Genomic DNA, 26,900 nt, shown 5'->3' on the forward strand with positions numbered 1-26,900 from the left:
TCACAAAAAAAGCCAGATACTGTATGACTCCATGTATGTAAAGTACCTAGAGTAGTCAAATGCATAGAGACAGGAAGTGGTGATTCCCAAGGACCGGGGGAAGAGAGGAATGAGGAGTGGTTGCTTAACAGGTACAGAGTTTCAGCTTTGCAAGATGAAGAGTTTGAGAGACCAGTTGCACAACAATGTGAATCTACTTAACACTCCTGAACTGTACACTTAAAAATGGTGAAGAAGGTAAATTTTACGTTATGCGTATGTTGCAACAATTAAAAATAAATACGTAAACTAAGAAACAAAAACTTTCACTGATGTCTTATGGTCTTTAGGGTAAAGGCCAAAACCTTTAACCAAGGTCTTCAAAGCGCTGCCTGGCCCTATACTCTCCCCGCCCCTTCCTAACCAATCCACCCACCATTCCTCAGCTCGCACCTTCAAAGACTTCCCATCACTCTTGGTAAAAGCCACAGTTCTTACAGTGGCCTGCCAGGCCCTCTGTGACCTGGCTGCCTGGATACCTCCCTGGCCTCTTCTCCTCCTCCTCACCCCTGCTCACTTCACTCCAGACACTCTGGCTTCCTTGCTGAGCCTTAAATGCCCCAATCACTCTCCTGCCTCAGGGGCTTTGCACTTGCTGTTCTCTGCCTCAAAGACCTTTCCCCCAGACAGGGCTCCATGTCCCCAGACATGGCCCACTCCCTCCCTTTGTTCAGGTTTCCTATTCTCAGTAAGGCTTTGCCATGGCACTCGGACAATACAGCCCAGCACATATTCCTATATCCCTTCCCTATTTCATTCTTTCCCCCTTAGGATTTATCTAATATATTTTTTACTTCTTTATCTTGCTTATCGTCTTTCCCCCTCTAGAATGTAAGCTACATGAAGGCAGAGATTTTAGTCTAGTGTAGTCACTATTATATAACATTGTCTGGCATGTAGTAGGTGTATAATAAAATCTGATGAATGAATGAATAAATGAATGGATAGATAAATGATGAGCTCTTCTTCCTCAGCTGTTAAGACTCAGCTCAAAAGTGAGGGTTTGCCTTATGCAGACTGCCCCCTCACTGCCCTTCCTGTACCCTGCACAGGCCTTGAGCCTCTACATGTTCACAAGTTGGCCTCCCTCAGTAATAGGTGTTTCCCCAGTGCCTAGTACAGAGCTGGGCATATCACATGAATGTATGAATGAATGAATGAATGAATGAATGCATGCATGCATATATGGGCTGGGTTAAGGTGCACAGCTGTATATGCTGACTCCCCAGAGGATGGGAGGGGACCATGTACCTTCTCTCCAATCTCTGTCTGGTCCCCACCAGGCAGCACCTCCAGGTCAGGTAGCAGGGCACAGGCCTCCAGAGCCCGTTGGTAGCGCTTGGGGTCCAGGGCTTGGCCAAATAGCACATTTTCCTGAAGAGTGCGGTTCTGGATCCACGCCTGCTGGGGCACGTAGGCCACGGAGCCCTGGCCACAGGAGAATCCCACAGTTACCTTGGGGTTTGCGAACTTCCCTTCCCAGGAGTCCTCACGCCTCTCACCTTCATATACACCTTGCCTTCCAGCTTCTCCATCTCTCCCAGCAGGGCAGATACCAGGGAGGTCTTCCCACAGCCCACGGGCCCCACCACAGCCACCAGTGCCCCTTTTGGCACCTGGATGTCTAGGCTGGGGACAAGGAAATCAGGAGCCCAGTCAAAGATAAAGATCAGGTTTTTAGTCCCCACCCTTCCACCTGGAGACCCAAGTCCTGCTCCCTTCCAGATAACCACCCTGACAAGTGAGGCTTTTCTGGCTTTCCAGGCCAAAGACTGCGGGGTGAGGATCGGGGGGCAGGTTCTGCTATGGATCTGACATTCGGTTCCCTTTAGGCATCTGAGAAGGGGTGGGAGAAGTTGGTACCTGTGCAGGGTCGGGGGCAGGTCTGGGGCCCAGGTAAAGGTGCCACTGTCTATGATGATGGCATAGCCTGAAAGGGTCAAGGTATACAGGGTCAGGGGGGCACAGGGGAGAAGGTCGCTGGGGGTGGGGGGGTGGGAGAGGTGTGGGGAGCCCTGGGGGAAGGGGCTAAGGTGAGAAGGCAGGGAAACTTGGGGGGCAGGGAGAAAGGGCAGGAAGTCCTGGGGCAGTAGGAGCCCCAGGGGAGGAAGGAGAGTGGGGGGGGGTGCTGGGAAGGAGTCAACGAGAGGAGAGCAGAGAGCTGGAGAAGGGAGAAGGAGGACATAAAGAGGAAGAAGAAAAGGGGTCACAAGAGAAAAGTTCAAAGCTTGGAACAAGGATTTTCTGTAGCAGGGCTGTGGGAAGGGCAGCCCAGGTAGGGGTGTCTGGACCTGGAGTGATGGTCTTTCTTTCCACACACTGGGGGTCAATTTCATCTTGGCTCAGGAAATGCTGGATCCGTTTCAGAGACACACTGGTCTGTAGGAGGGTGTGAGTCATCCTGGAAGCTGTGCTTTTTCTATCCCACTCCCTCCAAACTTGCCTGGCCCCCAACTTCCTGGGTGAGGCAGAGCCCCCTGAAGGCCCAGACACAGGTTCTGGGGCCCCTCCCACGACTGAGTCTTCCCTGGCTCCCACTGCCAAAGACAGGGTCCAGGTTGGTAAGAAGAGTCTGTCTCCAGAACTCAGGTTTCCAGGGACCCCACCTGACCTTCTCAGACCCCAAATGACCACTGATTCTCATGACCTCATTCAACTTTGCATAATTCTCCATAACGCCAGATGGAGAGTCCAGTAACTCTCGATTATCCCTAACCCTAAGTGACCCCAAAAACCTGCCCTCACTCCAGCAGAACCTCCTGTGCCCCCCGGGATTACCTGGGTCAGGCTGCTGATCACATGGGGCAGCATGCTGAGGGGGTTCTTTAAGATATTGAACAGGGACACAGACACAAAGGCCTTCTCGGCGTCCAGCACGCTGTTCGGGTCCAGGGACACGTACACACTGAGGGTGATGAGAGTCACCTGGGTAGCAGTGGAGGTAGGTGTCAGGGTGGAGTCTACTGGGCCCAGAGGCCTGGGGGGGCCAGGCGGGAGGGCAGCCCCGGAGGGGGGGCCTCACCAGGAAGGGGGTACAGATCCAGATGAAGATGGATATAGCATAAAGGTAGGTAGCCCGGCGCAGCAGCCTGAGCTCGTCTCGTCGGATGCCCTCCACCTGCTGCAGGAAGCTGGGTTCCCAGGCGTACAGTTTCAGCAACTTGATGCCACCCAGGATCTCGCTCATCAGCTTGATGCGGGAGTCCTTGAACTTCATTTGTTCTACCTACGGAAAGAACAGCATTGGCATGCTCCACTCGCCTCCTCACACCTGTACCCACCGGGGCTCATTCCTTCCGTGCACGGGCATCCACTGCAGACATTCAGGCTGCTTATCATTCTTCCTCCCTGCTGGGCCTGTGCTGTACCTCAGCCTGGAAGGCCCCGCCAGCCTCCCCTCTCCCCCCACCCCCCCACAAAATCCAGCTCCAACCTCAGTGCCAGCGGCACTATTCCTCCCAGGCAGCATCCTCTGCCTCCTTCCCTGGGTTTCTAAGGCACATTGTACTCGCCTTTTGTCCCCAGAGCAATCTCTGTGCATGGATTCTTCCCCAGTTAGACTGCCAGCCTTCTGACCCTAACCCAATGACCGCATGCCAAATTAACGTATTCATCTAACCCCTATTTGCTGAGTGCCACTATGTGCCAGGCCACGTGCTAGGTTTAGACATAGGGCAGAGAACGCTGAACAACTCAAACAAGGCCCTGGCCATCATGAAGCTGACAGTCTGGTGGGGGAGGCAGGTAGGAAGCAAACAATCACCTGAACAAACGCTTAATAAATTAGTATGCGTACTCTGACGAGAAACAACAGGATTCTGTGAGAGTCTGGGAAATCAGGGTTTATGCTGGAAGGTGGGGGAAGGGAAGGAGTTGGGCAAGGAAGGGAGGAAAAGCATTCCAGGAAACTGCATGTGTGGTGGCACACTGGTACCTAGAGCTTGGTGCTTTTGGAAAAAAGGAAGGCCGGCTTGGCTGAAATGTGGCCATATTTTAGGGATGAGGTCTTGCAAGGTGAGCAGGGGCCTGGTGGGTGAGCCTAGGGACTTGGTCATCTATTCTGTGTACAGGGGGAAGCTGCTAAAGACTTCAATACATGTTTGTAAATAAAGGACTGGATGACGGGCTATTTACACTCAACACAGCGTGGCAGGAGAAACTCTCATTAGACCAGAAGACGTAGGTTCAAGTCCCAGCTCTGCCCGATTCTGGACTGCCATAATCTCTCTGGGCCTTGGTTCCTCAGCTGCAAAATAAGACTATTTCTAAAATGCTTTCAGGGTTGTTGTGAGGATAGAGGGAACTAAGGTTTGTGAAAGTGGCTTTTAGCCATCCATACTCAGTAAGCAAGGTCCCTGAGGGGCCCCAGGTTAGTGAATGCCTTTCCCTGGGTACCTCGCCAGGTGCTCCAGGCAGGAGCAGTGCGCCTGTGACAGCACCAACCTGGAAAGTACGCATCTTCATGGCCACAGCTCCGTTGAGTGGGATCAGCAAGATCATGAGAGCAACTCCAGCCAGCACGGAGGGACCCAGGTTCTAAGGCGGCACCGGTGGGGAGATAAGACAGACCAATAACCAATGTGTACACGTAACCAGAATCCAACAGACAAGCAGAGGCTTATGGACCTGCAACATGGAGATGGGCAGGAAGCAATAGATGGTGGTCAGCCATACAGACAAAGAAAAGCAGACGTACTGACGGAAAGCCAACAGGATGAAAAAATGTGCAGAAGCAGCCAGCCATCAGAGAATGACAACAGAGAAGGACAAACAGCGGACATGAAAGGGTGTCCAGACAGACAGGAAGGCAAATACAGACAGACAGACAGACAATGACCACCAGTCACACCCACCCTGCCCCTAGTCCCTCTTTTCTCCCCTGGGATTTTCGAGAAGGATAGTCGCCCAGGCTGGAAAGATTCCAGCGTCTTCACAGTCATGGCCCCCAACCCCAATAACTAGGGAAACACTTGTGTCCATTCCATAGCCCCCCTGCTGACCCAGAATAACCCTCTCTTGTCCCTTCTCAGCAAAGTCAAGGTCAGAGGAAGGGGGCAGAGGTCAGAGTGTAAGAGTCACCTGCCAGAGGAAGTAGATGGCCAGTATGATCTGCAGAGGTGTTGACCACAGCAGGTTGAGGAAGGGGGCAAGGTCCATGAAATGCTGGGCATCTACTGACATGAGGTTGACCATTTCTCCCACAGTGGACTCACGTTTGACTGAACTGGTGATAACCAGAGCCTGCAGGTGGGCAGCAAGTGATGGACTGGGCCTGTGAGCCTCTCCGAAGCTTCCAGGGCCAGCCTCCGCAGCCCCTCCCCCCACGCCCATGCCTTGCTCCAGCTAACCTTCCTGTAGATGACACCTATGATTGCTGTGCGAAGCCTCAACCCCATGGCAAACATGCAGTGGTAATACTGGTGTAAGATCACAGTCTGCGTCAAGGAGCACACGAACATCAGCCCAGCTATCAGGAAGCCCCACCAGCTGGGGGCCATGGGGTTTGAAATAAATCTGATCAGGAGGCTGCAAGGGCAGGAGAGAGGCATGAAGGTGGGGAGGGCTACCTAGGCTACTACCCTCTACTACTGCCCTCCTTTCAGCCTCAGCTTCCACTCTGCCCTGACTCTGTGTATTAAGCCACAAAGTTTGTGGTGGTTTGTTACAGCAGCCACAGGAAACTACGATACCTTTCTTCACAGAAAGCTCCTAGATCTCTGTGGCCCCTGTCTCTAGAGCAGACGCCCTGCTCTCAGGCCCTTGCCCTCTGTCTCAGTCTCTATTTTTGGAAGTCACTAACAAACTCCACGTTGCCTTCCTCAGGCTCTATTTTACTGGCCACCTTGTTTCACTGGAGGCCACGTCTTGTCCTGGAAATGCTCTGCTCCTCCATCTCTGGACCCTCCAAGCCAGGTAGGTTTCTGTTAACCCCTTACCTGTCAGAATTCCCTAGGGCTCTGGCTGGGACCTCTGCATGGGCTCTCTGGAAAAGCTTAGCCACAGATATGAAACCCTGGGCTTCCCCCCAATGCCTCTGAAAATGTAATCGCTAGCTAGCTGGGAGTCTCACCTTGGAGGGCCCACCAGCACCTCAAGCTCAGTGTGGCCCAAACTCAACTCAGCACCTTGCCCTGAGCCCAGGCTCCTCCTCCCACTGAGGTCATCATCTCAGAGAAAGATCTAGCATCCTCCCATTACCCAGGCCAGAACCCAGTCACCCTTGACCCCTCCCTCTTCCTGGCACACTGCCATCTCCCGAGTAGCTTCTGAATCCTATCTCATTCCTGGCCTGGACTCGTGTCTGCCCTGGTTGGCCCACTTCCATCCGGCCACCTGTCCTACATCGCCCACACTACTGGCAGGGAATCCTTCCAAAATGCAAGCCAGGCGCCCCTCCCTGGCTGTACATCTTTCAAGGATTTCCTTAGCACTCCCCCTTTCCCTTCATTTTTTTGTGCTTCTCCCTCTGGTCACGCTCTCCTCCAGCATTCAGAAATCCCTGGAGTGCCTGAGGCATGCTGTCTCAGGCCTTTGTGATGGCCTGGGCTGTATCTTCCCCTCCGTCCTCACCTGGTTAACTAACTCCTGCTGTCCTTCCAAACTTGATAACCTCCCTGACTGGCAAGTGTACCCTGCTCCTTCCCAAGCTGGCTTCTTTACCCCTCCCAGCGTTGTCCACACACCTGAGTACACCTCTGCCTGCACTGTACTCTCATGGATTTCTACATTGGTTTCTCCTGCAAGACTTTAATACTACATCTTATTTATCTCTGTATCCCTAGCATCTGGCACCATTTTGGCACCCTGGGGCTCCACAAACATTCATTGAATGAATGTAGGCATGAATGGAGGGGCAAAGCATTGGCGGCTCAGCTGCTAGGCAGCTCTCCTTCCCACCCTCTCATCCAGACCTCCTTCAAGTCCAAGCCGTTCATGTGACAGATGATGGAGCCTATCACGTGGAAAGAGCACTGTATCTGGAGTTCAGAGCCCTGGACTCAAATCCATCTTTGTCAGCTGTGCGCCTTTGGGCAGGGCCACAGCAAGGAGTGTGGTGAGACCTGAGCAGCTGTGGGTTGACGAAGGAGAGGAGGTCCTGGATCAGCATGAAGCTCATGCTGAGGAGGAAGGTGGGGCCGAAGGCAGACAGCAGGGCCTGCAGGAAGGAGGCCTCCTGGGGCCTGGGCCGGTCCCCCAGCAGCTCCTCATCCTCCCTGGAGACTGTCTTCCCGGATGCCGCCGTGGCCTTGTGTCTGGTCCAGGAGGAAGGAGCAGTGAGTAGGAATAGGCACCCATGAAACCAAATGCTGGGGAGGAGTTGGGAGGAGAGGGGAGAGGGCTCTCAGGACTCGGAGGGGAGGGATGGACAACATGACTTTCCAGGTGCTCTAGGGCAGATGAGGGGTGCCTTAACTGCTACCCGAGAAGTATAACCCAGCAATGCCCAGCCTCTGGCCTGCCCAGAGAGGATGCTGAGAGGGAAGGGACACATGGTCTCGTCACCAGGGAGCTAAGCAGGGAGGGAAGGAGAGAGAAGGGCTGCCCAGGCAGACTGGGGGACCATAGGAAGCCATGGAAGCCAAGACACTGCTGACAAAGCCCAAGTCCCTTGCTTCTCTGACAGCCAGTCGGCTCCTGACTGAATAAACACCGAACTCTTGGTTGTGGTGGAGAGGGAAGGGGTCAGTCCTGGGGTCAGAAGTGGCCAGGGAAGGAGAATTGGGAGTTCCAGCTCTCTTAACTGGGCAGTTGGCCAGAGACAACAGGAGGCTGCCAGTCTCAGCTGGAGGGTCATCTTCTCCAGCCCCCGCCTCCAGACAGGAGGAAGCAGGATGAGAGGAGAGGCCGGCTTCCACCTTCTTCCCCCAGCCCTTCCTCTCCTGAGGGAAGTTTCTAGAGTCTACCCTTCACGTCAGGCAGGGTGGCGCAGTGGTGAGAGCAGTGGAGCCAGACAGGTGGGTGTGGATTCCGACTCTGCCACCACCAACTAAGGGACCTTGGGTGTGTCATTAAACCACTGTGCCTCAGTGTCCCAATCTGTAACATGGGGATAATAGAACTTATACCATAGGGCTGTTGGAGATTGAGTTCATCCACCTGCTCAATGCTGTGCCTAAGGTAGAGTAAGTATTCCGAAAGTGGCAGCCATTCTCTGGCATCAGTCAAGTGGGGGAGAGCTGGTCTCAGATCCTACCTCAGGGCCACCTGCACCTGCTCTACTATTGACCGACACCCAGCCACGTGTCATCCCAGGTTAACCAGCCTCCCTTCCAGAGACCTGGGTGCGTGAAGGTGCTGGGTGGCGGGGCGTGGGAACAGGAAGGGCCTCACCGTGCCGCCTGCTTTTGATGCTTCTTCCAGGACTCCAGCAGCCTCCGCACCACCACCTCAGAATGGTCCTCCTTGTTCAGAGACCAGAGGTCCTCTTCCTGCAGGGGACGCCGGTAGCCGAGGATGGCCATCCTGAGGCAGGCAGATGGCCCCACATGGGATCAGAGTTTAGCAGCCTATAGCCAGGACCAGGGTCTCCAGAAAGGAAGCTCTCCCTAGGGTGCTGTGGCCAAGGGAGGGGTCTCCTTTACTGCCACAGTGAATAGGCTGTGGGGTGGGAGGTCACAGCCTCCCACCCCAAGTTCCTACCTCAGGCCCCTTCTTTTCCTCCTCCCCAGATGCCCCATTGACTCCTGGGGCCTGGTGATGAAATCCATGCTGGCTGGCGCCTGGGATGAGGGCAAAGCTGGGTGGATGGAGCCCCAGCCTTAGGTGCCTCTTCAGTGCAGCATCGTTAACGAGCTGTCACCCAGGTCACAGACACAATTATCCTGCTCAAGCTGCTTTGAGGGGTGGCCAAGGAGATGACAAGCTGCAAGCTTACCCCAGACAGAAAAGCTTGGAACTAATTACAGTTTCCCTCCAGTCCCTGAGCCTGTCCCCACCGCCTGCCAGTTGCAGGGCTGGCCTATGGCCTGGAATCAGAGCTGGGCCAGGCCTGGCCTTTGCACTCAACCCTCAGCCCAGACAGCTTTCCCCAGCCTCACCAGCCCTGCTGCCTGCTAGGGCGAGGGTTTGGGGTCGGGGGGGAGGGCCAGCCCGGCCCAGTTCCTCAGGCCCCTGAACCTCCAGCCTATTCCCCTTCCTCCGTCTTTCTCTCTATCTCCCACCCTCTACCCTCTGGCCCAGGATGAATGGAGGAAGAGCCAACTCACTTTGTGAACCATGAGAAAAACAGACGCGAGAAGAAGCCAGCGTTGACCTCAGGGCACAGGTTCTAGAAGGTGAGGGGGGATGGGGGAAATCAGGAGTGCCTACCACCCTCTCAAGGCAGATTAGAGGAAGGAGGCCCCCACATCTCCCAGCTCCGAGCCCCAGGTTACAGATTGTGGAGATGACCTGGAGATGGAAGGGATGAACTGGCAGGGATAGGGATGCTGGTAAGGGCTAGGAGTGGGCGTGGGACTCCCTACCACCCGGCTTCCACGGAAAACTCACAGGGTCGACATTTTGGGGGGAGAAAAATGGTGGCTTCTCCCTGAAGCAGGACAGGATGAAGGCAGCGAGCACCAGGGCAAAGTAGATGTAGAAGGTGGTGAAGCGGAAGGGGTCCAAGATCTTGCCCTGGGGGGACAACGGGGAAGAACATCAGAATGTCAGTCTCCTCCAGGGTAGGAGGTGGCCCCCAAGGGCACCTGGGTCCCTTACCCAGAGGATTCAGAGAGAGGGGAAGGGTCACCGAGGGGCTGCTGTTCAATAAGGGCTTGCCCTGCCCTAGGCACGTGTCGAGCTCCTTACCTGCGTCACCACGTCCAACCCTCCTGACAAGGAAATCTATGACACCTGGTTTGCAGTTAAGGCAATGAGGCTCCAAAAGGCTAAGCAATTTGCCCAAGATCACACAGAAAATAAGTGGATGATTCCAAGCCTTATGAATATACTTGACGGCCTCCCCTTCAGATGGAGAAATGGGGAGATGCTGGATTGACCCTCAGTGTTCCTACCCCAATGCCGTCACCACCACCAAAGATCAAGAGGAAGGCCAGGAGTTGAGAAAGGTGGGAAGAAAAAGATCGTGGGACTTTCAGGTAAAGCCAGAACTACCCAGGCTTGTTTGCAAACATATGTTCATTACACGGACATTAGTGGACACCCCTGTCAGACACTGCAGTTAGTGGTGGTGGTGGCTACAAAACAGCCCCCTGCATGCCTACAAATATCCAACAACGACTCCATTCCCCTGAGTTACAGCAGTCCTCAGCCTCGCCCCCACCACCCCACATCCCACTAGTCTGCTTCTGGGCAGAGATACAGCAAGTAGAGAACAACACAAAAAGGACTGAACCACAGCGGAGGTCCCGGGAGCCAGAGAGGGATAGAGGGGAGGAACCTGAGACCCAGCAGTGACCTTGAGCCCTGAGGTCACCCCCTAGACAGCGTGGACCAGGCAGGTGCCCCTTTCCCCTTACCTTTTCCACGGCTGAAAGGATCTTGGAGCGGAAGGGGATGATGGCGCAGAGCACACACAGGAACCAGAAGATGATGAGGACCCCTGAGGACTGCACCCCCTGCAGCCGCTCATACTGGATCAGCAGGGTGGCCAGCAGCTGTGCAGGGAGGGCGGGGAGGCTGGGCCAGAGCACACACACATCTGGACCTACCTCTGTTCCTCTCCATCCCATGTGGACAGACATTTCTGGGGGCACCCCCATCCTCTTTCCACTGCTAAAGTGTCCGGCCTTCTCCTCAGAGTCCATGGCTCCCCCACTGCAATCCCCAAACCCACGGAAGACCTTCTCCCACTCAGCTTCCTGGGCCCCACACTGACCATGGTGACCCCCACCACCAAAGGGGTGACAAAGAAGACGGGAGCAGGGGCCGAGCCGTGGACCAGGCCATGGAAGGAGTAGAAGAGATCAGCCCAGGAGACGCACCACAGCAGAACACCCAAGACCTACAAACGGAACACATGTTGGAGCCTCCATCCTTTTTGCTCCTGAAGCCACCAGACCTGATGGTTCCTGGCCCTGAGGGCTGGGCTGGGCACTGGCAAGAAACTTCTTGAGGGTGGGAGAGGCTGGATGGAAAATTTCCCCAAACAGAGACTACCTCAGTTGGCCACAAATCCACCTGGCAAGCTGCCATGGTGCCCAGCACTGGGCAGTGAGGTCAGGGAACCCTGTCCAGCCACTGAGTTTGGGGAACCTCCCCCCAGGTCCCAGCTCCACCCGAAGTTGAGCCCTGAGCCTCTGACCGTCTTGAGCCTGGAGAGGTGGGAGAGGACGATGTAGCCCCGGTGGCAATGCCGCAGGTAGAACAAGTAGCAGGGCAGGGCGGTCCACAGATAGATGCAGGGGACCCAGGCCAGCAGGGAGCTCTGGAAGCAGGGAGTGAGGTCCGGGTTGTCTGTGTGCACTGACAGATTGGAGTCCTGGGGACAGAGGGAACAATTCAGTGCTGTGGCTGCCTCCTGCAGAATTGGGCTTCCCCACAAGGGAGGTGGCTGGACCACAGAGACGCTCCATGCACCATGGGGGTCAGAAGGTGCGTGAAGACGAGAGAGGGTAAGTGTGCAGACAAGCATCTGTGAGTTGTGAACTCTCCTAGGAGGCTGTGGTCGCCCCCACTTCCTCATATTGTCTCTCTCTCTCTAGAACTGTGGTAGAATTCAAGTACAATAAACGGCACCCATTTAAAGCACACAATCCAATGGGTTTGACAGCTGTGCACACCTGCAAAACCACTCCCACAGTAGAGATAGAGAGTATTTCCATTATTCTACGCGTTTCCTTGTACTTCTTTACAGTTCATCCCGCCCAGGGAATCATTGATCCGCTCTCTGTCATTCTAGTTTTCTACTCAGTTTTAAAATTAAGTTTATTTTATCAAAGTAATATATGGTTGAAGAGCCCACTTCCTGTCTAAGCCTCTCCCAGGAAGGGACAGGGCGCTTCCTTGAGCCTGTGTGGCCTCTGCTTTAAAATGAGGGAGGCCAATCCCCACCCCACCTACCTCACTGGGGGGGGGGGGTGTGAGCACAAAGGAGAGAGCTTTGTAAATTACCAAGCTTAGGGTGACCATCCATCCCGGTTTGTGTAGAACTGTCTGGGTTCTAGCACCAAAAGCCTGGTGTCCTGGGGAATCACTGAATCCAGACAAGACCCCCTCTCATTGTTGACTATAACTCTTTTTGGAAAGAGATGCAGTTATACATTCAAACATATTTTACTGAGATTCTTTCCTCCAACATCATCAATCAACTCATCTTTTTTCCCCCTTCTTGCAAAGGATTAGACAGCTCTCCTTTTTTAAAACTGTGTGACACTAAGTCTTTCTTCAAGGGTAACACTGGGAGGATAACATCTCCTAGCTGGTCCCTCTCACCTGGCCCCTTGGCCATCTTACCAGCTCAGGCTCTCACCTCTTCCTAGGCAATTCCCATAGGATTTTGGTCTCTGCCTGTCCATGCTCCAGGGGTCCATATCCCTGTCCACACTCTCCTGGTCTTCCCCTTTCTCCCTGGTCTTTCCTTCTAAGTCTCTTCACCAGTTTCCCGCTCTTGGCATCGGAGTGCTCCAGGGCTCAGTTCTTTCCTCTTCTCCATCTCCTTTTCCATCTGCTCTCACCCCCTGGGCAATCTCATCTAGTCTCATTTGCATGCTAATGACTCCCAAGTTTCTCTCTCCAGCCCACCACTTTCCAAATCCCCAGCTCAATAGCCAGCTACCTACGGGACATCTCCACTTTACACCCCTACAAGAGCCTGTAAGTGACACCTGCGCAGTGTCCCTTTCCACCAGCCTATGACCTGTCTCACTGCCTCTCCTGCATCACTCTAGCCAATGACCCCCTTGCTGTTTCTGAACACACCTGGCCCATTCCTGACTCCGGGCTTTGCATTTGCTGTTCTTTTTGCCTGGAACCCTCCTCCCTTAAGCATACGTAAATCTTCCTTTCTCAATGAGACCTACCCTGACCACCCTCAGCATTCCCAATCTGCCCTCCTTACCCTTCCCTGCTTTTTCTTTTTCCCTGTAGTATCGATCACCTTCTAACACGCTGTATAATTCACTAGTTTACTATATTTTTTCTCATCTCTTCCAGTTGGCATGTGAGTTCCTGGAAGGAAAGAATCTTTATTTCACTTATTGATGTATCCTAGGTACCTATAAGTAGAGGGCCCAGGACATAGTAGGTGCTCAGCAAAAATTTGCTTCAATAAGTTAAATTCAATATTTGTTGAATAAATGAATGAATGAATGAAAGGATAATCTTATACCCTTCATCTAAACCTTCAGTGTCTCCCTACGGCCTAGAAGACAAAGTCCAAGCACGTCACTATGGCTTTCAAGACTTCCAGCTGGACTTGTCTTATCTATCTATGTGAATGATTAAACGATCTATGTGCTTGAGTTCTCCCATCTTAAGAAAATATTTCATGGAGTGATCTGCAAAGCCCACCTCCCTTTACTCACCTTGCTTTTACTCTTTAATCCCATCCAGGTCAGCCGTCTGCCCCCCAGTGCCCTGGCCCACTGCTGCGAGATGACCCTCCCTGAAATGCAGCAGCTTTGTGCCCCTCGCCTCAGGCCCAGCAGAGGCTCCTGCTGCTCATGGAATCAAATCCAAGCACTCACAGCCTTCTCTTCCCACCTCCCTTCCCACTGCTCCCTCCTCCTGCTCACTTCACTTGACATTGGCTCTGAGACTCCTACTCTTACTCCTTTGCTCAAACTGGTCCGTCTTTCTTCCATTTACCGAAACCCTAACAACTACAGGGAAGGCGTGGCGGGCCCAGCTTAGCATCTACCTCTTCCATCTTGAGTACTCCGTCTCCTCTGAAGTCAGCACCTACTGAGAGAGCCACCTTTGGGGAGCATCGGTCTTCCACCTGACAATGCTTTGATGAGGGCCTGCTATGAGTCAGGCAGTAGCTTGGGCATACCCAGGATAAACCTGTCCCTGCCTTTGGAGACCATGCAATCCAGGGACACATGGCTTTGGGACATTTCACTCAAGCCCCAGTGAGTAGAGGTTTACATCGTGTACTCTAGAGCCCTGTATTCAGTAGTTGCTCAGGCAATATGAGCTAAGGACCCACCAACTCCTGCTGAGCCCCTGGCATGCTGGCGCGGGACTGGGCACTGGGTCACAGCAGAGCTGGGCACCTCATTCGGCCTGGTCAGGCACCACAAGAGGAGGGCTGCCAGCACAGCTAATCTGGCCCTGGCCCATGTTTCGTTTTGTTTTTTCCCTTTTTAAAACATTTCTTATTCAAGTATAATATACGTATAGGAAAGCACACACATCTTAAGTATACAGCCCAAGTTATTTTCACATACTGAACACACCTGTGTAACCAGCCCCCGAATCAAGAAACAAAACATTACTGGCACCCAGAAGCCCCCTGTGCCCCCTCCCAGCCACTATTCACCCCAGGGAAATGCGATCCTCACTGCTAATCACGTGGATTAATTTTTCCCATTTGGGAACCTTCCTATAAAGGAAATTGTACAGTATGTATCTTTTATGTCTGGTTTTTGTCACTCAGCACTACGCTCGTGGGTGTCACCCTTGGGGTTGAGAGTGAGTAGGAACATGCCATCCTTATTTCTGCAAGGTGGTCTATTGTGTGAAAGGACCCATATGTGTATCCATAACACTGTCGATGGCAGCCCCACCCTGCTTTCAACTCAAACAGCCCATTAATTTCATCTACTTAGTTGCCATCCAGATAGCCTGCTCCAGGCCACCTCTAACTCAGGCCGTTGGGTCTCTAGGCCTGCAGTGCACTTCCCACCTCTGGGCCCAGCCCAAGTCTCACCTCCTACAGGAAGCCTTTCTGGGGTACCTCAGCCTCTAACCAGGCTTTTCCTTCCTTTGTCCTATATGACCTTGGCAGCCAGGTAAGTGGCTATTACCCGAGAGTGATAAAGGCCCCTTCTATTTCACTGGCTCTTAATGGCAGCACTTGTGTGGTCATTAACTGATTGGCTGATTCAGAACAACTTCCAGATGTAGAGAGGACGAACAATATTAGGCCCAGCCTGTAAAAGAAAGCAGGCTCCACCTGATCTGGCAACAAGTTCAAAGACATCAGGGACAGGCACCCAGGCCTTGTGATGCCAACCTGGGGTTTCGCCCCACCCCGTACCACCTATACCTGTACCTGTAAATCCTTCCTAAAGCAACATGAGACTGTGAGGAAAGACACCAGGCCCTACTCCTATTTCTCTCCTCTCCTGCCCCACACCCTGCAACTCCCAACACGGGGCCAGGTATGCAGGAGCAGCCCACAAATGGTCTATGAGTTGATTGACAGGGAGCCCGAGAACAAGGGCATGAAAGGAAATCCATGCACAGGTGTACACGTTGCTGGCACGGCTCTTTGAGGCAGGCAGGGAGAGGCCACAAGAATAAACAAACCCCGACACAGAAGACCCCATGTGAGCGGCCACTTTTGAGCCATGGAACTGAACCGTGGGCGAACTCCTTCATCTCCCTGAATTTCAGTCTCCATGTGTGAGTCATAATGAGAGTAATGACAGCGTCCTGGCCCGCTCCCCACAGGGGAGAGAATGAACAAAGCACCTTGACTCAAACAGGGCGACGCTTGGGAAAGTAGGTGATGGAGCAACAGGCTGTTGGGACCTTGTTTCGGTTGCACAGGTAACTTGGACTGTGGCCACAACCAAGAGATCTGAGGTGTGTAAGGACTCAGGCGGCTGCTTTGACCCACGAGGAGGTCCAGCCGGGCTCCCTTCCTTCAGATAAGCATGTCCCAAACGGGCAGAACCGTCTCCAGAAGACAGCGGGTACCTATCTATGCCTGTGTCCCTAGACTGTTTACCCCAGAGCCCTTGCTAGGACATCGACGGGACATGTCCTACACAACATGTCCAGAACTGAACTCCCGCCCATCCCCTCCTCTTCAGCATTCGCACCTTGATGGATGGTAACCCCTTCCTTGTCCCAGGCCAGGCTCCCTGGAACTGTCCTTGATTCTTCTCTTTCTCTCACATCCCACATCCAACCCTTCTGCAAATCCTGACCACTCTCCTTCAAATGATCAAGCTGAACTAGACGAGAGTGCTATATTCGACTGTTCTTATCCATAAAACATGCAACTGCATCTGGCTCTCCCTGATGCCTCCAGAATCCAACTGATTCCCTGAGCCCCACTCTCTCACCTGGATCACCGCCATAGTCCCCTCTCTAGTCTGCCTGCTTCCACCCCTGCCACTTGCCCTGGCACAGCAGCTAAAGGCAGATCTTTATGAAATCTAAGCCAGACCATGCTACTATGTTCAACGCCACCAAGGGTTCTCCACTGTGCTCAGAGTAAAAGCGGAAGTTCCCACATGGACCTCAAGACCCTCATTATCTGCCTCCCCCATCTCTCTGACCTCATCTCCCCACCCCCCTCTCTCTGCAGCTGTCACCCACACAATTCCCACAGCAACAACACTTTTCTTAATAATGCCATTAAACAACTGGATGGAGCTGATAAAGTGTGGCACCTAGAATGGACCACACAGCAGGGGCTCCTTCATGGGCACGGAGGCTGAAAACCCTATAGACCCAAGCAGGGGACAGGTAGGAGTGAGGACCATGGTACCCTCTGCCCAACTAGGCCATAGCTCTGTCAGGGACTTCCCAGCCAGCCCTCCACCCCCACCCCCACATGGCTGCCCAGGCTTGTTGACAGCCTCTGTCCTGAGAAGAGCAATTACTTCCCTAATCCTCTGGGGTGGGGGAGGGGGGAAGAAAGGATCAACTGACAAGTTCATTTATCTCAGCAGAAATGGAAGTGCAGAAAGAGCAAGGTTGGGCTCCCATCTCCATTCACACTCACTGACCTACCATGTCTGAAACAGGAGCCTTTGGAAAGGCCTGGGGTGGGGGGCGCAAAGCCTGGCTGTGTGGGGCCAGTCTACGGCCCACAGGCCTGGCTGGACTGGCCACTTCTCAAAGTGGCTCTGCCAAACCACAAACTTCAGTTATTTGAGCACCATTGTATTCCAGGATTATCACTTAATGTTCACATCAGCTGAGACTCACCCACAACTGGAAAGTGACTGGCCCCAGCTCACGCGGGCTGATATCAGGACTTGAATCCAGGAAGTTTAGCTCCTGCACCCCCACTCCAAACCACGGGGTTCTACGGTCCTTTCTCTGTACTCTATAGGGTTCCAGCATGACATCCCACCTTGGGGATAGAACACATGTATCCGGACCACCTGAAACATTTAAAAATCTCCTCTCAGCCTTGCAGCACCCCCTCAAATCACCTCCTTGCTGTGGTTCTTCCCACAGAGCTGAGGGGGAGGGGCTGCCATCCCACAGTAACAGACTAGCTGGGGTTCTGGTTGCTGCTGGATTAGAAAGCTGAATGTCCAGTTAGAAGGAGAAACCCAATGTGAGGACTGGGCCCCGATTAGCCCCCTCCCCCAGTACCGGAAATAGCTCTAGGTGGGGGAAGAGAGAGGCCCAGCCACCTAACACCTCCAAGTGTCAGCCCTCTCAGGGGTCCTGCTCCACCTGTTGCCCCTGAAACAGTCCCACCAGGGAGGGGTAGACACAGCCCAAGCACTCTGACCCTGCCTTGTGAGTGGGTCAGCCAGTAGTCCCCGAGGGGACCTCCCTCCCTGGGGACGGCCTGGTGCTCCGAGACCACTTCCCAGTCTGGAGTCCAGCAGGAAGTCTTGGCAAAGTTCCCTCCCAAATGCTACTTCCCTGACTCACTTCCTTTCCTAAGTTCAGGGGTCAAGGAGGAGCAGCAGGGTGGGAAGAAGCCAGCCTGGGGCCACAGGGACCAGCAGCCAGGAGCTCAGAAGGTAAAGCCAACCAGCACCAGCTTCCATGCCCTCAGCTGGGATGGAGAGAGGGGTTCTAGGGACCCTGGCATGGCAGGGAAGACTGGGTTTCTGAGGTGGGGAGCTTTGGTGCCCACCTGCCTACCTCTGGGGCCCTGCCTCTACCAGTTCCCCACAGCTTCATGTGTCACAATCTTTGAGAGTCAAAGTTCAGTGAAATCAGAGTTTTGTGCAAGTGACCACCTACTCAGTCTAGGCAGCAATCCAGGAGGAAGCCTGGAAAGACCATGATACCCAGAAGCCCAAAATTTTGGAGGGTCCTACTCATGGCCTGAGGCTGAGTCCCAGGGTCAGCACTGGGCTACTAGACCTGAAGGGAGCCCCAGAGACACCTAAATCCAGCTGCAGCCCAGAGACAGATGAGTGATTTGCCCAAAGTCACACAGCTAGTGAGTGACAGCATAGGACTAGTTAGAACAGAGCAGGAGACACAGGAAGCTGAGCCCCTGAGGAACTAGAGTTCCACTCCCTCCCTAGGGTGGGTAACCAGTGAAAAACCCATAGGCCTTTACCAAAGCTGCTACTAAGTAAACTCCATGTCTAAAGTGGGGAGAGAGCCAGGGAAAGGGAGATCTGGAAATCTCAGAGGAGGAACCAGCCAATCTCCTATTGGCCACATCTTCCCTCTTTCCAGTTAGTCACAGAATTTCAGGGTGGTACCCCAACACCTTCCTTGGCTTGAATCCTCTCTCCTGCATACCCACCAAGTGGTCACTAACCATGTGCTTGTACACCCCCAGCGACGGGGAGCTCACTACCTATCAGGCAATCAGCACCATCTTTGGACAGCTCTCGTGGTCAGGACCTTCGGGTTCCTGAGCCCTCATCAGCCTCCCAAGAGCTTCTTGGAGCCATCAGATCAAGACTGATTCTGCATATAGGTCAAGACCTCATGAGGGTAAAAAGCCCCAGGCCCTTCTCCATGCACTCTCTTCACCACCTGGGTGCTGTTCAGAACAGAGAGCAATCTTCCAGGTGGGGGACAAAGAGGCACAGCAAAGGGACACTCCACCTCCTTTGTTCTAGAGGCATCTCTGGCTTCATGAGCCCTAGGCAGTTTGATCACAGTGCATTCTTTTGGAATTTATATCTATGGAAACTAGCAAGGCTCAATCAGAAATGTTGGTTATCTGCCCAAAAGTAGGTAGAGGTGAGAGAAATTTAAACAAACAGATAAACCATTCACTTAGTGCATGGTGTGTGTGCGAATGTCCAGGGGTCATGGGTCCCCTTGAGTCTGCTACCCTCAGATTCATCTGGGGCTGAGGCTAATGGATTTTGCCACAAAATCCCCAGCAAACAGCTGGAAAGGAAGCCCATGGCCTAATGGCTCTGCCAGCCACTTTCTTGTAGGTCTTGCCAAATCTAACACCCTCTTCTAACCTCATTTTTATTCTCTTCATTCCTCTTCCCAGGAATATCACAACTTGTCACCCATAGAGAGTTTTTCAGTTCTCAAAATCATTTCACATTCCCTGTCACATTTGATCGCCGCAAGAATCTTGTGAGGTGATTAGGAGATGGGTTATTTTCCTATTTCTCAGGTGGAGAAACTGAGGCTGTGAGGATAAGCTAGTGAAAATGCTTCATAAACAAGTGGCTCAGAGGGGCCTGAATCATGTCCACCCCCACCCCGATCTTTTCACTCCCCACCTTTTCACTTCCGGCTCAGGTACTTTCTGGCTGCCCTGAACTACCTCCCACAAGGTAGGTCACCCATAGACCCCTATGATAAAAGGTTCAGGGCAGGTATACCTGAATAATTTACTACACAGTGCAAATGAGATGCAAACTAGCACAACATAAAATAAGTAGCCGAGAGCTCCAGGTCTTTTGGGTAACAGCTACAGCTGAGGCTACAGCTCTAGCCTCCTGGCCTCAGATCCTCCCTGTCTCAGCTCTGCAAACCCTCGGAGGATGGGCTGGGAACCTTCCTGCTTTCTCCCCACCACACTGGGTGCAGCCTAGAACAGCATTCAGGAGCCAAGAAGATAATGAAAATTGGGGTAAAGGAAGAGGAGTAGTCAGTTTCCTTGTCCTATGAGTATCCAAGCAGACACCCCACATGGACTTCATCCCTTGGACCTAACACAGATGCACTGACTCCCATGCACCCTGAGGTCCTCATAGAAGGTATACATAACTCATAAGTCACAGGACATTCAGGAACAAGGGGGACAAGAAGCTCAATAGAGCACAGTCAGGCAATGGCAAAGTTGCAACCACATTTCAGGGGTCCTGCTTCCCAGTCCAGCATGCTGCAAATGATTGCTGTGTGACGTTGACAAGTCCATTCCCTCCCTCGCCCTCAGTTTCCCCAACCCTACAATGATGGGCTAGGCCAGCTGCTCCAAGTCCCCAAGCTCTGACACTCTTGGATTCCCCAATATCATGGGAGGGTAGAGCCAAAGGATTACTCTAAACTTGGAATAAGAAGGGAGGCCTGAGTATCCCAGCTCCAAGTTCCTTAAAGCCTGTCTCTGTACAGTCCTAAGTTTCACGGTTAACTGTCCACCCAGGGTCAGGGGGCCCTCGCACTTAAGGTTTGGACACATCTGCCCCTGTGATTTGTAAGTCTTCTGCCTGTCCATCCCAGACAGCACGACCATGCCACAGCCACACCAGCCAGGCACAAGTGGGCAGTGAAAAGAAACATAGTTGACCCTTGAACAATGCTGGTTTGAACTTCACGGGTCTACTTATACACAGATTTTTTTAAATGGACACACTCAGCTCAACTGACCCATTGAGTTCAATTGTCTGGCACAGTTCAAACCCACACTATTTGAGGGTCAACTGACGGTTGGGATTCCACGTATGAAAAAGGCCAACTTAAGTTATGTGGCTTTCGACTGCACGGGCGGTTGGCACCACTAACCCCTGTGTTGTTCAAGCGTCAACTGTGCTACCTCCAGACTCCGGTGACAAGTGATCTGTCCAGGCTGGATGACAGATGGGATTCCTATGGGGCTACACAAGGATAGCTGCAAAGAAGTTGCACCATCTCTGATTACCCTTTAGTGACCCAGTGAAAAAGATTCCCCAAAGGTACGTTTTTACAGGTTTGCTGTTGCACCAAGTTTCAAAAATCCATGTAACCCCCACAGCCCATCCCAAACAGCCCACAAGTGGAGTTCCTGACTGTATACACATGCTTATAACGCACACCCACACAAACACACACCCATAGGTAACACACACTGGACACATATGTACAAATACTCGACATGGGAAAAAGGTTTAGAGACTGGGATTCAGAGGCCCCAGAATTTTTTTTCTTTTTTCTTTCAATCTTAGTTGCAGGGGGCGCAGCCCACCATCCCATGCGGGAATTGAACCAGCAATCTTGTTATTGAGAGTTTTTGCTCTAACCAAATGAGCCATCCGGCTGCCCCCAGAGGCCCTGGATTTGGAGCCAGCTTACTGGGCATTCCTTGGATGCCCACAGACAAGCCCTTTAAATCTGAGCCCATTGATAACATGGAGACACACTACTACTTGCCTCCCAGAGCTACAATGAAGATCAAGGGAGCTGCTGTGAGTGGGTTTTGAAAACTGTAAGAAAGCCCTTGGGCCATCTATGCTTAATGCACCTGAGCTACGCTGGGTGGCTGGAGTCAGCAGCCTGATGTCTTAGAAAGGGGTTTGGAAGTCAGTCAAAAGACCTGCTTTTCTACTCCAGCTCTCCTGTCTTCTAACTAGGTGACTTGGGCAAGTCCCTTCCCTTCTCTGGGCCTCCTTTTCCCCATCTGTAGAAGGAGAGAGGTGGCTCAGGAAATCCTGGGATTCTGTACCTGTAAGGACCTGCCTCTCCCTCCTGAGGCCAGGCCATTGAGGACCACCTGCTCTTCCGTGGCTCTTGCCCCCAGAAAAGAAGGTGGCAGGAACCCTTTCCAAGAAGGGCAAAGCCCTGTAGAGCCAACCTCCCAAAGTACCTGGTTGAACAGCAGCTCTGGATGCCCTGGGCCACGGGGCGCTGTGGGGGTGCGCAACTGAGCCCTAGCCCAGGGTCATCAGGACCCTGGATAGTGGGGAAATGCCGCTTCTGCACCCTGCGGTCAGGGACTGGGGCGAGGAGGCAAGTAGGGGCACCTTGGATTCCAGGACTCCACCCACTGCGCCCGCGGGAACCTACTGCCTCTCTTTCCCAGCTTCTCCACGAGACGGGGGAGGGCAGGGCAGGTCGTGAGGGACCTGGCTTTAGGTGGCACGCTCAGACGCCCTCCCGGCGTTGAATTGCCCCCTCCCCCGGGCCGTCTCCGGGGCTCGCCGGTGCGCGCCCTCTGCTCCAGGACCCCTCCTTACCCAAAACTTGGAGCCGCACAGGGTGTCCATGGGGGCAAGGCGCGGCAGCGAGGAAGGCTAGTGTGGTCCCAACCCAGCCCGGGACGGCAACGGGCTCTTGGAACCTCCTCCGCCTGGCGCTCCGCCCCGCCCGCCCTGCCGAGCCCTACCCCAAGGCCCTTTGGGACGAATTCTCGTGTCCCGGCGATTACGACAGAGCTTCCCAGGAGCTGCGGCACTGGGAGGGACTTTGGGACAGGAGTAGGGAGCCATTAACACAGTGACAGCCCCTTCGAGTGGCCACTGAGACGCGCAAAAGGGATGCTTCTCCAGATACTGAGGCTGATAGGACCCGAGCAGGATCTGTTTCCAAGGGTCTCATACCCGCTCCCACTGCGCGCAACTCTGCGGGGGGCCCATGAGTCAAGGGGACCAGGAGCGGTACCCATTCCCTCAGGGAATAGATCCTTGAAAAGTTCATCTCTGGAGCTCAGTCTCCTTATCTGAGAGATGGGAAAAGTTTGTGTACCCAGACAATCCGGAAGTCCACCCCTCCCCAGAAGTTGCCAGAGAACTGGCAGACACCCACACACACGTAATGTTCATGTGTACACATACCGGAGGAGAGGGGGCGGGGCGGGTGGCCCAGCATCATCCAGATGGTGGCTTCTTATGATTACCTTAAATTGCTGCCTTCCTGAGGTTCTGTGGCTCCCTGAGCTTGTGGGTGTTGCTTCAGTGCCAATCTGTGCCTTTACTTTCACTTCTGTGACACAGGGATAATCACCGTATCTCCCTCCGTAGAGTTACTTTGAGGATTAAATGGGAAAGGTATGTAAAACATCAAGCATATTGCGGGCACACTTAGTAGGCACCCAACATGTGCTCATTTCCTCCACTTCAGCCTGGTCAGGATGGGGGATGGGCAGTTAAGGACCCAGGAAGAGCGTCACCTTAGCACCCTCCTCCTAAAGCTGAGTTTCTACATTCCCTATCTGTAAAATGGGTTTGGGGTCAGTGACCTCCTTCTCCTGCTTGCCCCAGCTTGGCCACTCTGGGTTCCATCCCTCCCTCCATCTCTCACTCCCCCAGTCACACTCTCTTCCCTAACAATATTCCAAAAAGCCACTTCACCATCCCTTCTAGGGGCTGAGAAGAAATGCCAACCACCCACCCCCACAGCTGTTCCTCCTGGTCTCTCTCTCCCCTGCCCTCACCTCCCCAACCTTGTCTCTGTCTGCAGGGTCTGCCCAAGTTCACCCTGGTCATCCCTTCCCTGGCACTTGTTCTCAGCAGCAGGCATGGCCAGACACCAGCAAGATAGCATAGCAGCCAGCCACCACCTTTTTCTCTGGGCAGGCAGGAAGTCTCCAAAAGGAAGTGTCTTCAGCCATGGGTTATCAGAACAGAGATAGGAGCCCGAATGGGGTGCGGCATGGGAGCAGGGGGACAAGGCACCCCCTTCCCAGGCAGTGGGACAGGTGCTTCTCCCCTCCACTGGGCAAATCTTCTCAGCCTTTTGTCTGCCCTACTCCCCTCCACTCACATGACTCACACCCTTCACCCCCCATTGCTGAGCCAAAGACTTTATAGAGATTTCATACTCTTGCCACAGTATGCCTTGGGTTATATTTAGTTGTGAAGAGTCTGTCTTCCCTACCAGTCTGAGAGGTCCCCAAGGGCAGGGATCCACTGAGTCACCTTCAATCCCCATCCATGCCTTGGGCAGTGCCTTTTGTATACTGTGTGACCTCAACAAGCCCCTTGATGTCTCTAGGACTCAGTTTGTTGAGCAACTTGGACAAGATGCCATCTAATATCATTCCCAGCCTGGTTTCTACGGCCCGAGCAGCTGGGAATTGTCCTCCAACCCTTCCCCTAACTCTGGTCTTGGTTTCACCAGCACCTCCTGCCCCGGTGTTTTCACCTTGGTCTATGCATCAGCCTCTCCAGCCTCTCCTCTCCTATTCCTTCTCTAAGGCACCAAAGAACCCGGTGCCTAAGGCTGGCTAAGGGCTTAGGAAGCCGGGGACTTCCTTCAGGGACATTCAGGAAGTGAGCTCCCCAAGCAGTTCTCCATCCTGAAATGGGGAGCCCAAGACCAGCCAAGGCTCCCAGTCAAGACACTAGCCTCGGAGCTGGCCAGGCTATCCAATGGTTAGGACTCTAGCTTGGGGCCAGGCCCTTGGGTTCTGTCTTCAGCATTGAGGCTGCAGCACCATTTCCTTTGGCCCCAGCCTTCTCATGTTGCCATTGTAGAGCCCCTCTCAAGCTGGTGGCCATGGGTGGGAGCGCTGGGCAAGCCTCGCCTTCTCCCATCTCTCTTGAGGCACTTAGAGTTTGCCCTTCCTGGCCCCGCATGGAATGTGGCCCCTTCCACACAGCCCTTGAATAATAACCACAATATTCCAAGGATATTATGGTTTGGGTTGTTCTCACCAGAGCAAGGACATTGAGGCCTGGAGATGTCTTGTCATGGCAGAGGCAGGATGAGCTCCACATCTCCTGAATGCCAGCTGTTGCCATGCAGCCTCCCTGGCAGGATGCATTTCCTATATCCTCAGCTGTTGCACTTATGCCCCCCTCCCACCTTGAAGGTTATTTGGGCTACTCTCCCCCCTATGCCTCACCTTCCTCTGTACCTGGCAAACTCTATTCATCCTTGAAGATTTCACTGAAACCTCCCCTCTACCCCCAAGCCTTCCTTAAACCTCCCCCACTGAAATTCTGGGCTAGGGACCATTCCTCTGCATAGCCTTCCCTCCTTGTGTTGTATGCACTGATTGTCTCGCTCACCTCCCCCAGAAGAGTAGACAGATTAAGGATAGGGACCAAGTCTCGTTTTTGGCTGTATCCTCAGCACCCAGGACAGTGCCTGGCAAAGTTGATCCTCAGGAAATATTTGTTGACTAACTAAACAAATATCTCATGTCCTAACAAGAGGTCATAGGTAACAAGGCTGCAGTCCGTTAGGCACAGTCCCAGCAGTGGGCAGTGTCTACTCTGCTTTTTAGTTTTCACAACCAAGATGTTTCCACTCAAGGCTCCTGAGGTGAGCGGTAAAAAGCAGTGGGTTGGGCTGCAGCAGAGAGGGGGACTGAACCTCCCCCAGCTTGAGTGGCCCCAGCCCCAACCTCTCTCCCCAACTGCCTGCATCTCCAGGAAGGTTGGACAGAGCATGAGCTGTGCCTCTCCTGCCAGTGAGCATCCCAGGGGAACCCAGCATCGGGGATTTCCTGGCAGGGAGCTGGAAAGATAAGATAATTGCAAGGTACAGTTCCCAGTAGGAATGACAGCAGAGAGAAGAAAGCAGAGCAAGGCAGGGACAGGGAGATCCAGGGATAGGAAATGCTGCAAATGGGGAGAGTCAGGTGGGAAATGACATGACAGGGGGAAGAGTGTGAAATAGCAAAGACAGGATGCTAGCTCTCCCCTCTGCTCACTGCCCGATTCCTTTGAGCCCCTTTTGGCTCTTTGAAGGCCTGGAGCACCTCCAAACCAGCCTCCAGCTCCCAAACTCTGGGCTCAACCTTTCTCTCCTGTTTCCTCCAGACCCCAGCCTGGTGAGGGCCACACTGGCCCTACTCTTGGCCTCAGCAAAGCTGCCCTTCTGTCTCCACCCTGCACTTGATCAGATTTGGCATGCATGTGAGCATTGGCTGCTGTGCTCGATTCACGAATCTTCAAGACAAGAAGAATTAATTAGCTCCATGGGCTACAGTCAGCAGTTCCCACACCTGGACCAGGGCTAAGACACACAGACTTCCAAAGTTCCCTGGCAGAATTCCTGCCTGGCCATTCACTGGAGCTGCCACCTCCTCGACCTGCCCTTCTGTGCCCTCAAAGCAGGGCTTCAGCTCACAACTAAACTATTTTTTGACAGTTAATTCCCTCCTGGCAACCACTGTCCTGAATTAGTCCTAGTTCACGGGCCTCAGGCAAGGATCCCTGGGCACCATGGCTCAATGCTCCGAAGGCCAGTCTTCCCTACACACAGACAGGTCCTTCATTGGGCCCTGCGAGCCCGTTTTCTCCTTTGACAGGGGTGTGATGCAGGGCACCTGCCCATAGAAAGTGGCCATCAGCGTCGGTCCTCTCACTGGATTGGTCTCTCTGCAGAGGGGGCACTGGGGTGGAGCCCGGTGAAGGTGCCTTATGCTGCCACCTGGTGTTTGATGTTTTCACTGCACTGCTGTAGCCAGCCCCACAGGTCGGGCTGATCAATTGGCCCAGGAGAGTGGACAGGAGGCCGTGGGGTATGGGGCTGTGATGGGTGGGGACCAGGATGATGGAGGCAAAGGCTGTTTGGAAAGTGGGAGAGGTCTGGGTGGGGCAGGGGGAGAGGACAGGAAGAGGCAAGGGAGTGGGAGGAAGAGGAGGAGAGCAGGTGCTCTGGGATATCAGGGAAAGGTGGTTCCTGGGAAACTGGGTGATTGCAGAACCAGTCTTGGCCAGCCATTGGGGTGTCCCTAGAGCTGAGGGACACCTTCTCTTGTAATTGAATCTCCCCATGCAAGGTGGAGAGCTGTGGGCTTCTCTAAGCCTCTGAGTATGCCAAGCTGGGAGCTGGCCTGTACCTTTCTGTGAACACAAATGGGACTACTTTGGAAAAGGCCATCCTGGCAAATCACTTTGTGAGCAGGATTCCTTGCACTATGAGAAAAGGCTAGGGCAGCGTGAAGCCAATGAGCTGGAGGTTGGCCAGACCTA

At 53.5% G+C, this 26,900-nt stretch overlaps 1 protein-coding gene across 3 annotated transcripts in view; it reads right to left on the reverse strand.

Moving 5' to 3' along the window:
• The window catches only part of ABCC3 (ATP binding cassette subfamily C member 3), a 39,911-nt gene extending 17,560 nt beyond the window's left edge, over positions 1-22,351 (reverse strand). Inside the window, exons 1-18 of one of the 3 annotated variants that reach the window (XM_074320016.2) lie at positions 22,212-22,327; positions 17,092-17,270; positions 11,285-11,461; positions 10,859-10,984; positions 10,500-10,637; positions 9,529-9,654; positions 9,246-9,307; positions 8,371-8,502; positions 7,101-7,292; positions 5,388-5,565; positions 5,119-5,280; positions 4,483-4,575; positions 3,062-3,265; positions 2,818-2,964; positions 2,331-2,418; positions 1,903-1,969; positions 1,542-1,668; positions 1,291-1,467 (exon numbers count right to left, since the gene is read on the reverse strand). In XM_074320016.2, the coding sequence (XP_074176117.2) occupies positions 1,291-1,467; positions 1,542-1,668; positions 1,903-1,969; positions 2,331-2,418; positions 2,818-2,964; positions 3,062-3,265; positions 4,483-4,575; positions 5,119-5,280; positions 5,388-5,565; positions 7,101-7,292; positions 8,371-8,502; positions 9,246-9,307; positions 9,529-9,654; positions 10,500-10,637; positions 10,859-10,984; positions 11,285-11,461; positions 17,092-17,229 (2,334 nt within the window). In that variant the 5' untranslated portion in view covers positions 17,230-17,270; positions 22,212-22,327. Of the gene's footprint in view, positions 1-1,290; positions 1,468-1,541; positions 1,669-1,902; positions 1,970-2,330; positions 2,419-2,817; positions 2,965-3,061; positions 3,266-4,482; positions 4,576-5,118; positions 5,281-5,387; positions 5,566-7,100; positions 7,293-8,370; positions 8,594-9,245; positions 9,308-9,528; positions 9,655-10,499; positions 10,638-10,858; positions 10,985-11,284; positions 11,462-17,091; positions 17,271-22,211 lie in introns of those variants that run through there. The other 2 variants (XM_019730971.3, XM_088802195.1) reach the window with 2 other exon arrangements.
• Between the last annotated feature and the right edge of the window lie 4,549 nt (positions 22,352-26,900).

This window comes from Rhinolophus sinicus, chromosome 12 (genome assembly GCF_057876585.1).
Source record: "Rhinolophus sinicus isolate RSI-liver-muscle chromosome 12, RSI-T2T, whole genome shotgun sequence".
NCBI lineage: Eukaryota > Metazoa > Chordata > Mammalia > Chiroptera > Rhinolophidae > Rhinolophus > Rhinolophus sinicus.